At 39.4% G+C, this 17,709-nt stretch overlaps 1 protein-coding gene across 7 annotated transcripts in view; it reads right to left on the bottom strand.

Moving 5' to 3' along the window:
- The window catches only part of SCAF8 (SR-related CTD associated factor 8), a 72,250-nt gene that overhangs the window by 46,760 nt on the left and 7,781 nt on the right, over nucleotides 1-17,709 (bottom strand). For 4 of the 7 annotated variants that reach the window (XM_083434042.1, XM_083434044.1, XM_083434043.1 and 1 more), the window contains exons 2-14: nucleotides 14,754-14,837; nucleotides 14,067-14,111; nucleotides 12,275-12,436; nucleotides 10,433-10,589; nucleotides 9,234-9,364; nucleotides 7,596-7,772; nucleotides 6,436-6,515; nucleotides 4,790-4,904; nucleotides 2,844-2,975; nucleotides 2,297-2,409; nucleotides 1,986-2,179; nucleotides 1,495-1,595; nucleotides 415-528 (exon numbers count right to left, since the gene is read on the bottom strand). In XM_083434042.1, coding sequence (XP_083290168.1) covers nucleotides 415-528; nucleotides 1,495-1,595; nucleotides 1,986-2,179; nucleotides 2,297-2,409; nucleotides 2,844-2,975; nucleotides 4,790-4,904; nucleotides 6,436-6,515; nucleotides 7,596-7,772; nucleotides 9,234-9,364; nucleotides 10,433-10,589; nucleotides 12,275-12,436; nucleotides 14,067-14,111; nucleotides 14,754-14,837 — 1,605 coding nt within the window. Of the gene's footprint in view, nucleotides 1-414; nucleotides 529-1,494; nucleotides 1,596-1,985; nucleotides 2,180-2,296; nucleotides 2,410-2,843; nucleotides 2,976-4,789; nucleotides 4,905-6,435; nucleotides 6,519-7,595; nucleotides 7,773-9,233; nucleotides 9,365-10,432; nucleotides 10,590-12,274; nucleotides 12,437-14,066; nucleotides 14,112-14,753; nucleotides 14,838-17,709 lie in introns of all 7 variants that reach the window. The other 3 variants (XM_083434039.1, XM_083434040.1, XM_083434038.1) reach the window with 1 other exon arrangement.

The raw sequence follows: 17,709 nt of genomic DNA on the forward strand, positions 1-17,709 counted from the left end.
CCTCTTCTGAGTTATACTTTCTACAACTTCATTGTCAAGTTATTTAGCACAGACCAAATTCTTTGAGCCTTTTTGTCCTCTACAATTATTGTGTTGTACTTGCCTGAAATTCTTCCCCTATACCAATCCCCCCCAAATGATGCTCTAATGCAGATACTGTTACCACCAGCCATAAAGTTATATTAATTGGTGTTTTAAAACTGTGTTCCTGTTGATTTCCCATTTTGAAATATTCCACTTGTAATTCTAATCACTGTCTTGACAAGAAAATTATTCTACAGAGTATCAAGAAATTCCTATTTTTTTCTCAGTAACTATAGGTATTACCAACCATGAAATGTTATATTCTTCACTGTATATGAAAGCAAACAATTAATATAATTTATCTTGAAGATGAATAATATGAAGATGTACCTTAATAATTTTAGATCCAATCTTGTAGGATCCAGAGCTTAGTTTCTGAAGAGCACGATAGGCATCTTGTCTATGAACCATACAGACATATGCACAGCCCCTGGGAGGGATCATCTATAAGCAAGAGTCAAGTAATAGTAAAGTGTAAACTAATGGCTAAGAATCAGGAATGGCCATCATGGTGGGGCGGTGCTATCCTCTCAACTCTGGTGTTGCTGCCACTTACTAGGATTGTGCAGAGCTGTGCATCAGTCAAAGTCTCTGGTGCTCCCATCCTGTGCTCACAAAGCTCTGACCTTACCACTGCCCTGTCCTAGTACACAGCAGTGATACCAAGTGTCAAGAAGATGACTCCACAACACTCTTGCAGCTGTGATCCCGTCTCCACCACCACCACATACACACACTTTATGTCAGCTTCCCCTCCTTCAGCACCCACCATGCCATTCTGGAGGGTCAACCTGACTTTCAGGAGTGATGTTTCAAGAACCACGATGAGCTGCAGATGCAATGGAGAGGCAGGCAAACCTGCCTTGTTGTGTAAGCAGAACTCCACTTAAATTCCTCTAGAACTAGCTAGGAAGTACAGTTACCTCTATGTAAAAAGGTAAAGGTAAAGGGACCCCTGAAAATTAAGTCCAGTGGCGAACAACTCTGGGGTTGCGGCGCTCATCTCGCTTTAAAGGCCGAGGGAGCCGGCGTTTGTCTGCTTCTGCAGACAGTTTTTCCAAGTCATGTGGCCAGCATGACTAAGCCGCTTCTGGCGAAACTAGAGCAGCACACGGAAATGCCATTTACCTTCCCGCTAGAGAGGTACCTATTTATCTACTTGCACTGTGTGCTTTCAAACTGCTAGGTTAGCAGAAGCTGGGACAGAACAACGGGAGCTCACCCCGTCGTGGGGATTCAAACTGCTGACCTTTCGATTGGCAAGCCCAAGCAGCACAATGGTTAGACCCACAGCACCACCCACATCCCTTACTGCTATGTACTAACCCTTATTTTCTACTAACGAGTACACAACTGTTCAAACAAGGTTATATTATTTTTAAAAAGACATATGCTGATTCTTTCACTTACATTTATAGATTCTATTTGTCCAAATTCTTCAAATAAATTGGTTAAATCTTGCTGGGTGGCTTTCTTGTCCACCTGACCAACCCAAAGTGTAGTACTGCAGACTGTAAAAACAAATTTTGAATAAATCAAATAAGAGTTTGTCGCATATGTTCACTTAAGCTGGAATCTTTTACGCAGGCTTTTGCCACAGACAAGCTAAAGGAAGTTGGGGCCTTGCACAGGGCATGTAATTTCTCAAACCAATAAATACAATTGTTTAGTTTAAGCAGAGAATTCTACTCTTAACTAACCCCTACCATAAAGCATGTAAAATCTCATGCCAAAACTAATATGTACTGTAAACACATTGTAGGAAAGTGAATTAGGAAATGTTAGAAAAAAATACCCCAAGAAATCAGTCTCAACCCTCTGCTTCTTTTGAAAGAATGACTAATAACATATTAAATATTATTTTATTCTTAGAAACATTAAACTGCAAGCAGATGACTTACCACTTAGTGTTTTTGACCGTATAGGAGGCAACCCTTTTTTCTGTCGTTCTTTTTCCCTCTCTCTAGCTCTTCTTTCACTTGAGTAGGACCTGGAGGACTTCCTCTTCCTTTCCCTTGATCTAGAGCGCGAACGCTTTCTATGTTTACGCTTTCTAGAGCCAGATCGTGATCTGGACCTTCTTTTTCTTGGAGACCTGTAAAATAATCAGTTTAATGCTGCTAAGAGAACACTCATAAGAACACTCATTTTGGTTTTTGAACTTTGGGACACACAAAAAAAATCTACTATATTAAGAAAATTACAAAATTACCTTGAGCGGGATCTTGAACGTGTTCTTGATCTTGAAGGAACTACGGGTTTCTTTTCCTCTTGCTCAAATACCTCTTGTTCTACAACTTCTTGACCTTCATCTATGTCCATGTCCTGAATATAGAAGAAAGAGGGGCTCACACCAAAGTACACGAAAACATGCTCACAATAATTCCGCAAAAGCAATCTATATGCACAAAATGGCTTGCATATGAAGGTCTTATTCCTCATTGCAGTTCTATATACAGAAAAGTGTGATGTGGGAAAATCCCCACATGCAAAATTTGAGGGTATATGTGCTATTCTCTTGTGGCGCACATACTCATGAAATTATCACTTCCTTCAGAAAGGATAGCAACCATCTGTTCAATGAATGGGGAAGAATTCTTAGGCCCAGTATCATATCTATAGCATATTGCTGCCCAAGAAGACCCTAACAAAGGCTACTGCATTTATCCTTTATTTTACAAAATTTACATTACTGGTCTTGTAAACTGTAACCACAGAGATCACACTTTATAGATGCAAATAGAAACAGCGAATTTCACCTGTTGTTGAACATCCATTGAATTGTCAAGATTTGTTTCTACTTCTAAAAACTGTTGGTGGCTGCTGTCTTGTGAAGGTGATGCTGAATGCTCAGAGCCAAAATTCCCTTCTTGTGTTTCCTCAGGACTTGCCTGCAAAAAGAAATTATGCAAGGTTAATATTTCCATCCGTTTTACCTGAAACTGTACTGGCTTTGCAGGAGGAGGCATGCTGTACATATGTAGCAACCCCATTTGGCATAAACCTGTATCATTATTAGAATATTTGTTGGTTTGTTTATTTTTGCACAATTATGTGAAAAGACCAAGAGAAGAGCCGTTGCAATTCTAGTGAGGAATCAAAACATTAATATTATGAACTGCGAAAAATATTGTAAGGTGAAATTAGAATGCAAAGTTCTGCATTTTAAGGAACTGTTGCATCAAAAATTACATTTATTGTTTGTTTATTAAATTTCTATATTGCCCTTCATCCGAGGATCACAGGGTGGTTTACTATATATATATATACATATATATGTTACACAGGAGAAGTTAAAAAATTTGCTGCTTTTTGAAACTAAAATTATGACTCCATCAAATGCCACTCAGAGCATAGATTCATAAATCCAGATGGATATGTTAGATGTGTGTTAGATGTCAATGCTTGGTGACATCTAGTGGCAAATCTACTCAGGTTTTCTCCTGAAAAATGAAACAAATTCTCCTGAAACAGTACTGAAGAATACCAATATTAAACTAATTCTCAGCATTACAACTCTGTTCAGCTGTATACGATTTTTAATTCATCCATCTCAAAGTTTGCCAACACCTTTTCACTATGCAAACCCTGTACAGTGGTACCTCGGGTTAAGTACTTGATTCGTTCCAGAGGCCCATTCTTAACCTGAAACTGTTCTTAACCTGAAGCACCACTTTAGCTAATGGGGCCTCCTGCTGCCACTGTGCCGCCGGAGCACGATTTCTGTTCTCATCCTGAAGCAAAGTTCTTAACCTGAGGTACTATTTCTGGGTTAGCGGAGTCTGTAACCTGAAGTGTCTGTAACCTGAAGTGTATGTAACCCGACGTACCACTGTATTTCATTTGATGACTATTTATAACTAGACTGTTGTGAGAGAGGTTAGTTTTACCCTACTGATGATGTGTTGTTGCGATCGTAATCCTGCTCAGTACGAGAGGAACAGCAGGTTCAGACTTTTGGTGTATGTGCTTGGCTGTTGAGCCAATGGGGTGAAGCTACGATCTGTCGGATTATAACTGAACGCCTCTAAGTCAGAATCCCCCCAAACGTATTTATAACTATTATCTAATTCCCACTTTAGCTGTGTTTCTGCTGTCAGAATATTTTTATTGAAACAATCCATTTTCTTTCAAATCCATTCCTAGTCTCTCAGTTCAGATACTCTTTGTACAAGTCCTTTGCAAAACTATGTAAATCTACAAAGTAGGGCTGCTATGCTCCAAATTCACACAGTTATGAAGGGATGTTTACTACTAGTATTATTTCGGGGTTATGACACTAAGAAAAAAAGGCCTAAATTATGCAAGCCTTTCTTCATAACCTTCTGCCACCCCACTTGAATAGTTTGAACTTTGGCCTTGAAAGCTGCTTAAAGAGAATGTCATTGGGATATTGCTACATACTCCAGTTTGCGTTTAAGCCACTTTCACCAAGCCCTCATCCCCAAGCACTTTTTGATCTCAGGGAAGTGCTTCTTGGTGGCAACTGATCAGAAGAAATCACTTCAAAACACACACACACAGTTGCATGTGTGCCTCTTTGTACTGCTGCCTTCACTGTGTGAAAAACATTAAAAGTAAGTTATAATGCTTTTCTGCTTTTATGATAAAGAACATTAAAGTAAAAATCACTTTTGCTAACTAGAAACATAGTAATAATACTAAAAAGATGGCCACCTATTGTCCAAAAAACAAAATATTATACCTTTGGAGGTTGCTGCTCCAGAAGCTGCTGGCGGAGATGTTCTAGGTTTTGTTGCTGTAACTGTTCAGCTAGTTGGTGAAAAAGTGAGTTGTTCACAGATTCAGATACAAGAGGCCTAAAACACACAATTAGAACAGTCAATCAACTTCTAGTAATAATCTTATAGATTGCTTTAATACAAAAACAAGTTCGGTAATAGGGCTGTGCGATAAATCGCCATATCGTGGTAAGTGTTTCAACAAGGCAATATACTGGTGAACAAAAGGTGGAGACTTGACAGCTTCCAAGGGGGTAGCTCAGTTGAACCTATACTTGACAGATACTTGACAGGTTAATTGCAGGCACCTGGTCTCCTGCTTTGTTTGCTCTCTCATGCCTCACTCTAACCTGTAAGAAATGATGATAAGCCCTCACACAAACCAGCAAACACTTTCAGCTTCATAGTATCTTTCCACTTACTCAGCTAATTATTCAGAGTCTGCTAACAATCCAGGAGGAGACCCGCCCCCAGCTAGACAATCAAATATCCTGGGAAAAGTTGCGAGGAGATACAGTGGGAACCCCTGTACACAGGGAGGCGCAGCAAGGCCCTCAACCATATGGTGATATATCTCAATATTGTGATATTTAGCTGGTGATATATCATGATGTTGAAAATCAGGTATCACCCAGCCCTATTCAGTAATACAACTGAATTTTACACTAATTTGCAATCTGTTGCTATAGCCTTGAGGTTACAATAATAGCTTTGACCCAAAGATGCTGTTGCAGGTCTCCCTGAATTCTTGCTCTTGTTACAACTCTGAGGGCCAAATCTTATGCTAGTTTAGAAGGCTCCCCAGGAAGCAGCTTTTGGCAGCACAAAGGGCTCCAGTAGGAAAGGGGAAGCAAGAAAGTATTTATCAAAGGAACTCGTACCACTCCTTTCTCCTTCAAAAGAAACTGCTCAAGGAAGTTTGCAATATACTCACTGATACAATATGACAGTTTAAAACAGAGAAGAACACAACCCATGGAAGTTAGTATCCAAGCCAATGTTCTATGTACATTTAGATTAATGAAGCACAGGACTTTGAAAATATGTTTTAAGGACAGAGTACAAGATTCTAACATCTGCTACAGCAAATCATTTTTTGTAAAAGACAAGCAACTTTGAAACAAGCAACATTCAGCGTAACAGGAACAATATCAAAAGTAGCAAACTCTGCAACTAAAAGGCTTCAATGAAAATTAAACTCATTTTAGAAGTTTCCATTGAGATTTAAATCCAATGAAAATCTGAAGTAAAGAAAAGCCTTATTAATTTGCTGGGACAAACATAGCACTAGATGTTATAATAAGTAATGTAACTAATTGTTTTGCCTTTGCCCACCTAACAAAGTTTGAAAAAAGGGAATCTAAATAGGTACACCCAAAGGTACTTCAATATAAAATAGGTACATTTATATAAAGTGGTTTAGAAGTGCTTTTAATTAAATACTGCTTTTAGATTATCGCTTATTAGCCTAATAGGCCAATATAGAAATGAGCATTCTGTCTACACATGCAGCCCCTCCGCTTTGCAAGCAAGCAAGCAAACCAAGCAACCAGGAAGTCTACTTTTCACACTATTTCCACTTGATATATTAAACGAAGTGAAGTCTTACAGTTGGGAAGTTGGAGTTTCTTTTTTAGGTTCTTCATTAATTTCAGCTTCTTCACCAAAATCGCTAAACCTATCCATCAGCTTCTAGGAGAAAACAAACAATGCATTAGAAATGCACTATATCCACAAACTATTCAAGATGGCATGTTAAAAGGAAGGCACACTAGCTTACTTGTTTATTTTTGGCCTGTTGGAAATGTACATTTTCATATGCCTGTATATATTTTACTTACTTGGCATATGAATATGGTAATACAGATAAGCCATAAATAGCATGAGACTAATGAATACAACTTAGTTCTTTGTACGGTTACATCTTATGCCTGGGTTAAATGTGATGTTTGATATGCTAGAAAAAAACCAGCACACCTCAAACAAATGCAGCCAGTGCCCCATTTAAATTGGGTTACCTATACATATGTATAAAACTAGTGGTATATTTAAATTGGGTTACCTTACTGAATCAGGGATCTATGTCCCAGGTTTATGCTGGTGTACTGACACATAAGCAACCATCAACCAATTTAAAGCTGGTGCCAGCAGTCAGAATTATGTACAGGTAAGCTGCTTCATATGGCTAGGTCAAGGTTTAGACCAGTCAGCATAAAATAGCTACTGCATTCATAAGTAAGCTCCTGGGATTGCAAAAAAAGAAACTCAACTGTCTGTTACCTTTAAAAAGTAACTAGTTGATGAAAAACTAGTTCAGTGATCCAGCATCCGGGTCTGTACATGCAATTCCCAACACTGGGTCAATAACTGCATATTAAAGCACCAGACATGGTGTGAATATGGATCATCTGGTTGCAGGTATGGGGAACTGCATCCAGATACCCCCACCATCCCCGTATCAGGAAGGGGCTTGGATTCAGGCTCATCTCTCAATCTAGGCGACATTTTGACCCTTTGATTTGTTAAACATATTTCTAGATCAGGGCCAACATCGCTGAAAGAAGATGAAAGATTCAGCATATCACCTCTAAAATATTTTAAGAAGCTGACATATTTTAATAAAAAAATTCTATTAACACCTTAAGATTTAGAAGATATTAAAAATCTATTTTAAAAACAAAGCAAAAGGGAAACAAGGAAACAAAATCCTTGGAAATATATTCTTCAAATTCTAGCAACCTTTCTCAAACTTGGTAGATCAACTTCTACCTTGTTAAAAGAGACACTCTGTTCTAGTGGGTTAAGTGTATTGGCAGCAGCGGCAGCAGCTGTGAGTTGTGCAGTGAGGGCTTGTAACTGAACGACGAGACCTGCATCCAGTGCTTGAAGTAATGACGGCTGTGGTTTCTGCTGTTGCATTTGCAGTGTCTGTATTAGTTGTTGAAGCTGGAATGAGGGGAAGAAGAGAGAAATGACATTTTTGCTAGTGTTATGTACACATTTATAAAACATATAATTTGACTTCGAAAATTAATTTCCATTTATGCCCAGCTATTCTTAAAATGTGCTTTGATAGACAAGGGATGGCAAAACACCAAAACCAAACAAACCCATTTATATATGCATTATTATTTATTGTATTTGCTTATATTTTATACGCAACATTCAACTCGTTCAAGCAATTTTCAGAAAACAGTAACTGCTTCCAGAGAAATTCTGAAAGGAAAAAAAGGTGGATATCAGGGTTCTGCACCCAGGCTGGCCAAATCCCAAGAGCTGATTTAGGCTGATGTGTATCCTGTCCAGATTAGGCTGAAGCAGTTACAAATCACTACAGGCAGGATAAGATTGTCTCAATCAATTTGTACAGATTTGTGTCGATGAGTAGCTCAAAACTCTCAAAAGTCAAAGTGTGTCTCTGAAATGCTGCAATTATTAATTACGACACCATAGAATGGTGGTGAAAGGGGAAACAGGGGAGCTGAACTATGTTTAATGAGAGCTGTAGGGTATGCCTAGAATGCTATTACCCCACCCAACACTCTTCAATTACTGCATGTGTCTGTGAAAGTTTTAAATGCAGAACTCTTTTGTAGGTTCTGTTTCTTTAAAAGTGTTTGGTGGGACTGGGTGGCATTCATTCAGTTTGTGTTTATTCTCTATCCTTTTACAATCAATGCCAGTTCCATCATTAAAACAAAAACAAAATTTTGTTACCTGTCTTTTTTTATTTTAGTATCTTCTCACAGCGAAGAATTATCACCATCATTATTAATTACAATTTATTATAAGCCAGCCAGCCAAACATTGTGGACATAATCTACTTAACTTAGCATTATCATTATTATCAATTTAGGGCAAACATAGGAGCATGAAAATTGACATAACTGAGCACACTTTTTATTGAAAAATTATTTGCTTTTTTAAAAAAGAAAATGTAAACTTTAAAGGTGATAACATGAAAACCCCTGGAGATAGCCATATAACATTTTACAGAGTTAAACTCCTCTATACGGCCTACCAAGTCTCCATATTTCATATTCCTATGTAAAACAAAAAGTTACAACTGTTCTTGTTTTGCAATGCAAAGGGATTTCTCGAGATTTCCCTAAAATCCCGGTCCAGTTGGACCAGGTCCAAACCATATTTACAAATCATAAAACACAAGTCAGGTCAGGGAGGGATATCTCATGCTTTACTCTTTTGGAAACATACTAACATACAAGGGTACCTATCATGCTGGCATTCAGTATCACATCCAATACGAGCATTTGACAAATCAAGAATAAATTAAAGGGGGGGGGGGAATACTCTTGGACCTTTCATGGACAATTTAAACTAAACATATAAGTAAGGAGGTTAATTACCCAATTCTGTGATTTTGTTTTAAAGCCCAAGACACTTTACCTGTTGGCCTTGTGGACTCTGCAAGATCTGTGCTACAGCAGTAAGAGTATCTGTATTAGTTATCTGAGACACCCAAGGATCAGGTAAACTTTGGACCACATTGGCTGGTGTAGCAGGTGTCACAGGCGTTCCTGAAATCAAGGGGAAAGGCAGGAAGCATGTAATAAAAAGTATGTAAAGAGAATGAATGGGGAAGGGAAGGTAGAAGACATACAAGAGCCAGGGTTGTTGTTTTTTTTAGCCTAGGCTGTGAACATATATATGTAAAGAAAATAGCTGCATATTGCGAAAATAAAAATCAACCAAAATTCTCTCTCTCTCTCTCTGAACAGAGCTTCAGCAAACCATGTGAAAGCCAGGCCTCCCCAACAATTAACTTATTCTGATTTTCAAGTTTTAACACATTTTCAGTTTTATTTTACTGGGTTTCCTGAGAAGACTATGATTAAGTGGTATACAAACTGTTAGATTAAAACTAAAATAAAAATTAATGGAACTACCTAGGATGACAACTTGTACTTGACCCATATGATAATCCTACAGGCAAGGACCATGAGCAGCACAAAGTAACTCTATTCCTTGAACAATGCACACAAAAGTATACCAGTTGAAAACCATCAGACAGAAAGGCCATCTCATCATTATCAACCAGTCAAATTTGAAGCAAAGAGAACTTAGTTGGCATCATACCCCTATATGAAAGCCTTGGATATGTTTACACACATCCCTCTCTAAACACCAACCAGGCAAGCAAGAGTAATTACCAGACTTCAAGATCAAATTTCAGGCAGCAAAGAACAAAAAATATGGCCTGAGGAGGTATGGAATGGCAAGAATTCCAAGGGTCAGAACATTTGGCCCCTGGACCTGAGGATCTCCACCCTTACATTAACTGAAATATAATTTGATTCAAATCCTTTTAAGAAGAGCTATTGTATGAGGTCCTTACTAAATAAACTTCTTTTCCTTATCAACTAACTACAATTTATTATAGTGGTACCTGAAAGAACAAGATACAGTACTAGGATTAAAATATCAGAACACTGGGCAAAATAATCCCTGTATATGAGGTTCATCATTCCTACAGACATAAAACAGGCAGGTGTCACATATCAGGCTTTGCCAAATTAAAACCACGAGGAAGTATTAACGGGGAAACAGATTTTCACAATGGAGAACATTCATAACATTTTTGTTACCTGGTGTATTGTTACTCATAGTAGCAGTTGTCCCAGGCAAGACAGGGGTCACGACTGGAGGAGGAATTCCCGCTGCCATATCCAATAGAGGCTGGATAATTTCACTTTTGAACACATTATTCTTCTGCCACAAATTTAGCACTCTCACAATTTTACTCTAAAAGGAAGCAAGGGTAACACAACATTTTATATTGGAATTTACATCATAAGCATCCCCTACTGTTCCAAACTAAGTGTGGAATAGATGGCTGAATTTGGATGATTCTCCAGAACATGGTTTGGAAGAAATGTGTTGAGGGCTTGTGTTCTCCCCGTTTTCCTCTTGAATGTCAATTCCCTCTACCATTTCTAGGTTGCTTTATCACATGCCTGCCAAACCTGCTTCAAATCATGGTGTTATGGTCTACAACTCCCATAGTGCCTGTCCATTAGCAATGCTATCTGGAGCTGATGGCATCTGCAGACCAACATCTGGGTGCACCATGCTGGTTACCCTTAGCCTCGAAGTTGCGACTCATCTACTTCACATGCCAAGGCAAATTACAGTTACAGCAACCTGAAAATAAATGAAGGAACCAGTATGCAAGAGGTGGCAGTCGCGGCAGAAAAGTCTATGCCATGCTTCTGATCCTCCCAACTGTTTCAGAAAATTGTTCAAAAGAAACCCATGTTATCAGATATAAAGGAGGATTTTTTAAAAAATCAGTTGCCCCTTAACCTGCAGCTCCCTCCTGCATGTTCCCTCCAATGCTGTTCCAAAGGGTCCACAAACTCTAAAGCAAATAGGAGATGGAAGTGGGTTTTGTGTGTGGTAAAAATCACCTCTTCCCCATTTTGATCCAGCCTCAACTGGATCAAAGCGTAAGCAGAGGGACACCATTAGATGCAACCGCCATCATATATGAAAGATGAAACATGAGACTGATGTGCTTCACATTATGCTTGTAGCTAGGCTGACTTGAATGAAACTGGGGAAATGAAACAAAAAATCCTAAATTCTGTCTTTTAATATAAATAGTTGTGCCATTAAGCTGCATGATAAAGAGATGAATGCATTATTCCACTGACATAAGCCTATGCTTGATCAAAGCCCTCTGTCAGTGGAGGGACTCCACTGGATACAACTCTATGTGGGTAACACCATTGGATTCTTTTTCCTTGCTAATATTTTTAGGGTTGTTGAGAAGATATACTGAGAAGGCTTTTTTCTGGCAGATGAAGGCAACAGCCACTATGCTGTTATTCCTTAATTAACAGTTCCTCTTTCATAGAATCATAGAATCTTAGAGTTGGAAGGGACCTAAGAGTCATCTAGTCCAACCCGCTGCAATACAGGAATCTCAGCTAAAGTATCTATTACAGATGACCAACCAAACTCTGATTTAAAACCTCCAAGGAATGACTTATTTGAAAAATAAGTCATGAGCAACATGCCATTATTATTATTATTATTATTATTATTATTATTATTATTATTATGCAGCTGAAGCACTTTCAACAAACAAAAGCATTACATAAGAATTAATAATATCCATGATATAATAACAATGTAAGGGTGTAGAGAACAGTGATAATCCTGTACTTAAAATACATAAAAATCACTATACTTCTTTCCCACTTTCCACAAGTAGCAGCACAAAATTTCCAGTCACTATTTTAAAAAGCTTATCGGTGATTGCTACACCTTTCTCCCAAATTCTTACTGGCAATGTCTGCCTATTTTCCCAGAGACATTGTCAAGAAATACATTATCACCCACAGTACTAAAATGAAATTTAGATATGCTGAACGTTAATTACTGGACTGTCTGGGGGGGAGGGGGAATAGAGATGATCACCATACCTTGTCATCCCCAGGGCAACGGTATAAATTCTGGAAAGTGCTAATTATGTTATTGCTAAACCTAGGAGCGAACACATCCTTTTCTTGTCCAAACTGATGTCGAGACTGTCGAACAATAGAGTCAATGACATATAAGCCAGGCACCTTGTATTCTGGTTTACACTATGAAGGAATATAGAAAGAAAACAGACATTTTATATGTGAATCTGCAAGTAGTAGAAACAATAATAGCAAATTAAAACAACTGACCTAATTGCAATACTGTTTCAACAGTTGAATGTACCTGGGTAACTGCAAAAATAATGACAGGCAGGATGTGGTGGGGATTCTTCTTTATCTTTAGCTCTTTCTTTTTTTTTAAAAAAAAAGTTCTATTCCCATTGGTTTATATAGGAACATAGGAGGTTGCCTTATAATGAGTAATTATTGGGTCATCTAGCTCAGTATTGTTTACACTCACTGGCAGCAGCTCTTCACGGTTTCAGGCAGGGTCCTCTCCCAGTCCTACCTGGAGATGCTAGGGATTGAACCTTGCACCTTCTGCATGCAAAGCAGATGCTCTGCTACTGAGCTCTGGCCCTTCTCCTTTGAAGGGTACAAGCTTTCAAACTATCTGCAGAATGAAGGGCCTTTGAGTTACCTTATTTATTTATTTATTCATTCATTCATTCATTTCTATACTGCTCTTCATCCAACAATCACAGGGTAGTTTGCAATATAAAACCACAAAAATGCACAACCCAGTAGCAAATTAAACCAGTAACTACCCCCACCCCAACAGTTTAAAAGTCCATAGATTGTTTAATTAGCCAAAGCCCTGGGAGAAGAGGAATGTTTTTGCCTCATGATATGTAACGGAGGCATCAGGCAAGCCTTCCAGGGGAAAGCATCCCACAAGTGGAGAGTCATGGCAGAAAAGGCCAGTTTTCGTGTTGCCACTCTCCAGACCTCTCACAGAGGATGCATTGAAAAAGGGCTAAGATGATGGTTGCAGGGTCCAGGTCAGTTTATATGGGGAGAAGCGGTGCTTGAGGCATTGCAGTCCTAAGCCATTTAAAGCTTTATAGGTCAAAACCAGAACATCTCATGTTCTGGTATCAATGTGGTAAGTAGATCTATACCCATGCAGGGTTCTGTGCACGTAACTGTGGCTTCCAGGTCAGACATATACCACCACCACCAGCAGCAGCAGCAGCAGCAGCTGCCCACTAGTAGAAAAGCATCTCTATCCCATCCTAACTCTGCCAAGCCATGAGACCTGGAAGTCAGAAGCACCTCCTAATCTTTAAAATTAAAGTATCTTAAGCTACAGCAACTTATTCTTCCAATAGCAGCCTAAGAATAAAAAACAGTGGGGTCCTTTTTTATTCCTTACTTGTTGTATAAATGACAATACTTTGGGTGCATGGCACAATATTGCTCACAACACAGAAAACAATGCTTCCATGCAACAGCTTCAGCTACTGAGAAAGTTTTACACTATTTTTCTTTAAAATACGGATGTTTTACTATCAAAATGATGTGAAATGAACAGTACATATGAAAGTTAAAGTAATTCTTATTTAGCTCTCAACATGCAACAAACACCTATCATAACATGAAAAAGGAAAGGAAGCATAATAGTAGTTATCGTGTGAATAAAGATTTTTAGACTGATTTCTATGCACATACTCTGAAGTAATTATTGACATCAGTGCCTCATGCATATATGTATTTTTGTCTTTAACAATCTATGAATTGATTTGATCAAAATACTAAAATATTACTAATATGATTTTATTTGGTAACTTACCTTTTGTATGAATTTTTCAACACTTTGTACAACATGCTTGTAGAACTAAAAGAAAAGAAGATATTTTTTCATTGGTTTAAATATATATATAAAATTCACTCCCCTTCTTGTTTAGTGATTTCTTTATACATTTTCTGGGTTCAATCTAATCAAGCACACAAACAATGACCACATGTTGAAGACTCCCACAGGACTCAATACAACCCAGTCCTTTCCCCATTGATAACATGCAAGCAGCTCAAGATGGGTAGGGGCACTGCAGGAAATGTGGGAATGTTTCTAATCCTCCATTCAGACCTTTCTACATGCAACATGCAAATTACTTGTGACCCTATTCCTTGCAATGTCCCCTAAGACTACTTAAATGCACATCCACATACTAATGTGGGGGTTAAGGTGAAGAACGAGAGTAGGATGAAAATCATGGCTCTAAGGAGGCCTGTGGACTTCTCCACCTGCTGATATTGCACTTGCACTCATCTCGGATGAAATTCAAGTATCTACTTGTTTTCCCCATAAATAAAGGATACCTACCAATACCTTTTACTCAACATTTTAAGCTACCCTGAATAAATTGATTGCTGGTTGCTAGTAAGGCAAAAAACCCTATATTCTCCCATGGCTTCAAAAAAACAAAGACCACTACCAGTTAAGAGACATATGTAAGCAGTAAAACCAGTTTCCTACCTTTATAGCCTTGATTGCTGCCTTAGTAATCTGTGTCATTTTAGCCTTTGAAATAGGAGGTTTGTAGTCATTCAGCGAGTAGAGCTGAAAGAAAGAAAAAAGATTGCTGTAAACGGTGCCTGCAAACAATTTCCATGTTAGCAGCACAATACCGACAGATGGTTCTCCAAAGGAACCTGGGAAACAAAGCTAACCTAAGGAGAACCTCAGCATAGGAAAGTAAACAAGTATTGGCTTTGGACATGGGAAACTTAGGTTCAACACCCTGCAAAGTTATGAAGCTTACTGAGAGTTCTAATTTTGCCATATGGGTGAATAGAATCATTCACTGTTTTGGAGCAAATAAAAAGGCACAATCAGAAAAAAGCATTAGAGGAGAAACTAAACCTGTCTTCTCCTTCAAAGACCCTGGTGTCTGCAGAAGGTACAGATCCCAACCCCCACCAATCAATGCTGCCAAGTGTAGCCTGTCTCCTTTCTTTCATAAATCACTGGAGCTTATCACTTTTGTGGAAAAACATTAAGCAGACATAACTGAATTCCACAATTTGCCCACCTCTATGCAATATATGAGACTGCAGTCCATTTAACTGCCCCATAGAATTTTATGGGAGCCACTGACAACTAAGAATGCCCCTAGATAAATACATCTCTCTTTCTAGAGAAACCCTGAATTAACTTTTAATATCATATATATTTAATATATATAGACAATCTTTGGGCCAATATGCAAAATGCTGCTCCATTTAATTATAGTGATAAAATTTATATCCTATCCTTCCTCAACAAATGGTTTCAGTGTGGATCACAATAATAGAAATACATTATTTCATAACTTTTGCTGATCCAATGACCGATTTAAGGTGTTTAAAAAAGCAAAATGGACAATATCACATTACATTTTACGTTGCTGTGCAGACATCCACTCACACAATAAGACTTCTACTTCCTCTCCTTCCACCTACAGCCCCCTGCACCCCTCTGGATGTGCTCTGGAGGGTCCCCCAACCCTCTGCAGATTTGGGGGGCACAGAGTGCAGTGGAAGGGGGAGTCCCATTGCCCAAGTGGAAGCACATTCTGCAGGCACCTTTGGATGCAATACTCCTAAATCTCATGGAAGCACTTAGATTCCCAGAACGGATTTTCCTGGACCAGGAGACTTTTGCAACTATTGTTAAAGGAGCACAGGACTGAGTGAGGGAGAAACTTTTGGGATAACATCGGGACATCAGCTCCGTGCAAGGCATGACAGATAGCAGCAATAACCGGTAAAGACAGACATACAGTGAGGGGGGAAAGTATTTGATCCCCTGCTAAATTTGCCCGTTTGCCCTCTGATGAAGAAATGACCAGCCCACAATTTTAATGGTATGTTTATTGTAGCTGTGAGAGACAGAATAACAACAGGAAAACCCTCAGAAACCCAGAAGCCAAAGTTAGAGATTGATGTGCATTATAATGAGGGAAATAAGTATTTGATCCCTTTGCAAAAGATGACTTAGTGCTTGGTGGCAAAACCCTTGTTGGCAATTACAGAGGTCAGATGTTTCTTGTAGGTGGCCACCAGGTTTGCACACATCTCAGGAGGTATTTTGTCCCACTCCTCTTTGCAGATCCTCTCCAAGTCAGTAAGATTTCGAGGCTGATGTGTAGCTACTTGAACCTTCAGCTCCCTCTACAGATTTTTGATGGGATTAAGGTCTGGAGACTGGCTAGGCCACTCCAGGACCTTCTTGTACTTCTTCTTGAGCCACTCCTTTGTTGCCTTGGCCGTGTGTTTTGGGTCATTGTCATGCTGGAATACCCATCCTCAACCCATTTTCAATGCCCTGGCTGAGGGAAGGAGGTCCTCACCCAAGATTTGACGATACATGGTCCCGTCCATCGCATCGTCCCTACGATGCGGAGTTGTCCTGTGCCCTCAGCAGAAAAACACCCCCAAAGCATAATATGTCCCCCTCCATGTTTGACAGTGGGGATCGTGTTCTTGGGGTCGTAAGCAGCATTCCTCCTCCTCCAAACACGGCGAGTTGAGTTGATGCCAAAGAGCTTGATTTTGGTCTCATCTGACCACACTTTCACCCAGTTTTCCTCATTCAGATGTGCATTGGCAAACTGCAGACGGGCCTGTACATGTGCTGTTTTGAGCAAGGGGACCTTGCGGGCTCTGCAAGATCTCAGTCTTTCATGATGTAGTGTGTTACCAACTGTTTTCATGGTGACTATGGTCCCAGCTGCCCTGAGATTATTGACAATAATAATAATAATAATAATAATAATAATAATAATAAATTTTATTTATATCCCGCCCTCCCCAGCCGAAGCCGGGCTCAGGGCGGCTAACAACAATTAAATAATCAAACAGTCAAATAATCAAACATTCTAAAAACATTCCATTATAAAAATTAATTAAAGTCAAATTAATGGCAACCGTTGAGCAAAATTCTGTGCAGGTTGCCAGAGGAGGGGGTCAGGCTGGGACCTGACCAAAGGCCTGGTGCAACAACTCTGTCTTGCAGGCTCTGCGGAAGGATGTCAGGTCCCGCAGGGCCCTAGTCTCTTGTGACAGAGCGTTCCACCAGATTGGAGCCGCAGCCGAGAAAGCCCTGGCTCTAGTTGAGGCCAGCCTAACCTCTCTGAGGCCTGGGACCTTCAGGGTGTTTTTATTTGACGAGCGTAGGTTTCTCTGTGGGGCATACCAGGAGAGGCGGTCCCGTAGTTCCCCGCCCCCATGTAGTTCTGGGCTGCTTCATCACCGTTCTCCTGATCATTGCAACTCCACGAGATGAGATGGAGCCCCAGACCGAGAGAGGTTGACAGTTATTTTGCGTTTCTTCCATTTGTGAATTACTGCACCTTCTCACCAAGCTGTTTGACAATAGTCTTGTAGCCCAGTTCAGCCTTGTGCAGGTCTACAATCTTGTCCCTGACATCCTTGGACAGCTCTTTGGTCTT

This window comes from Podarcis tiliguerta, assembly GCF_965153285.1.
Source record: "Podarcis tiliguerta genome assembly, chromosome: 3".
NCBI classification, from domain to species: Eukaryota; Metazoa; Chordata; class Lepidosauria; order Squamata; family Lacertidae; genus Podarcis; species Podarcis tiliguerta.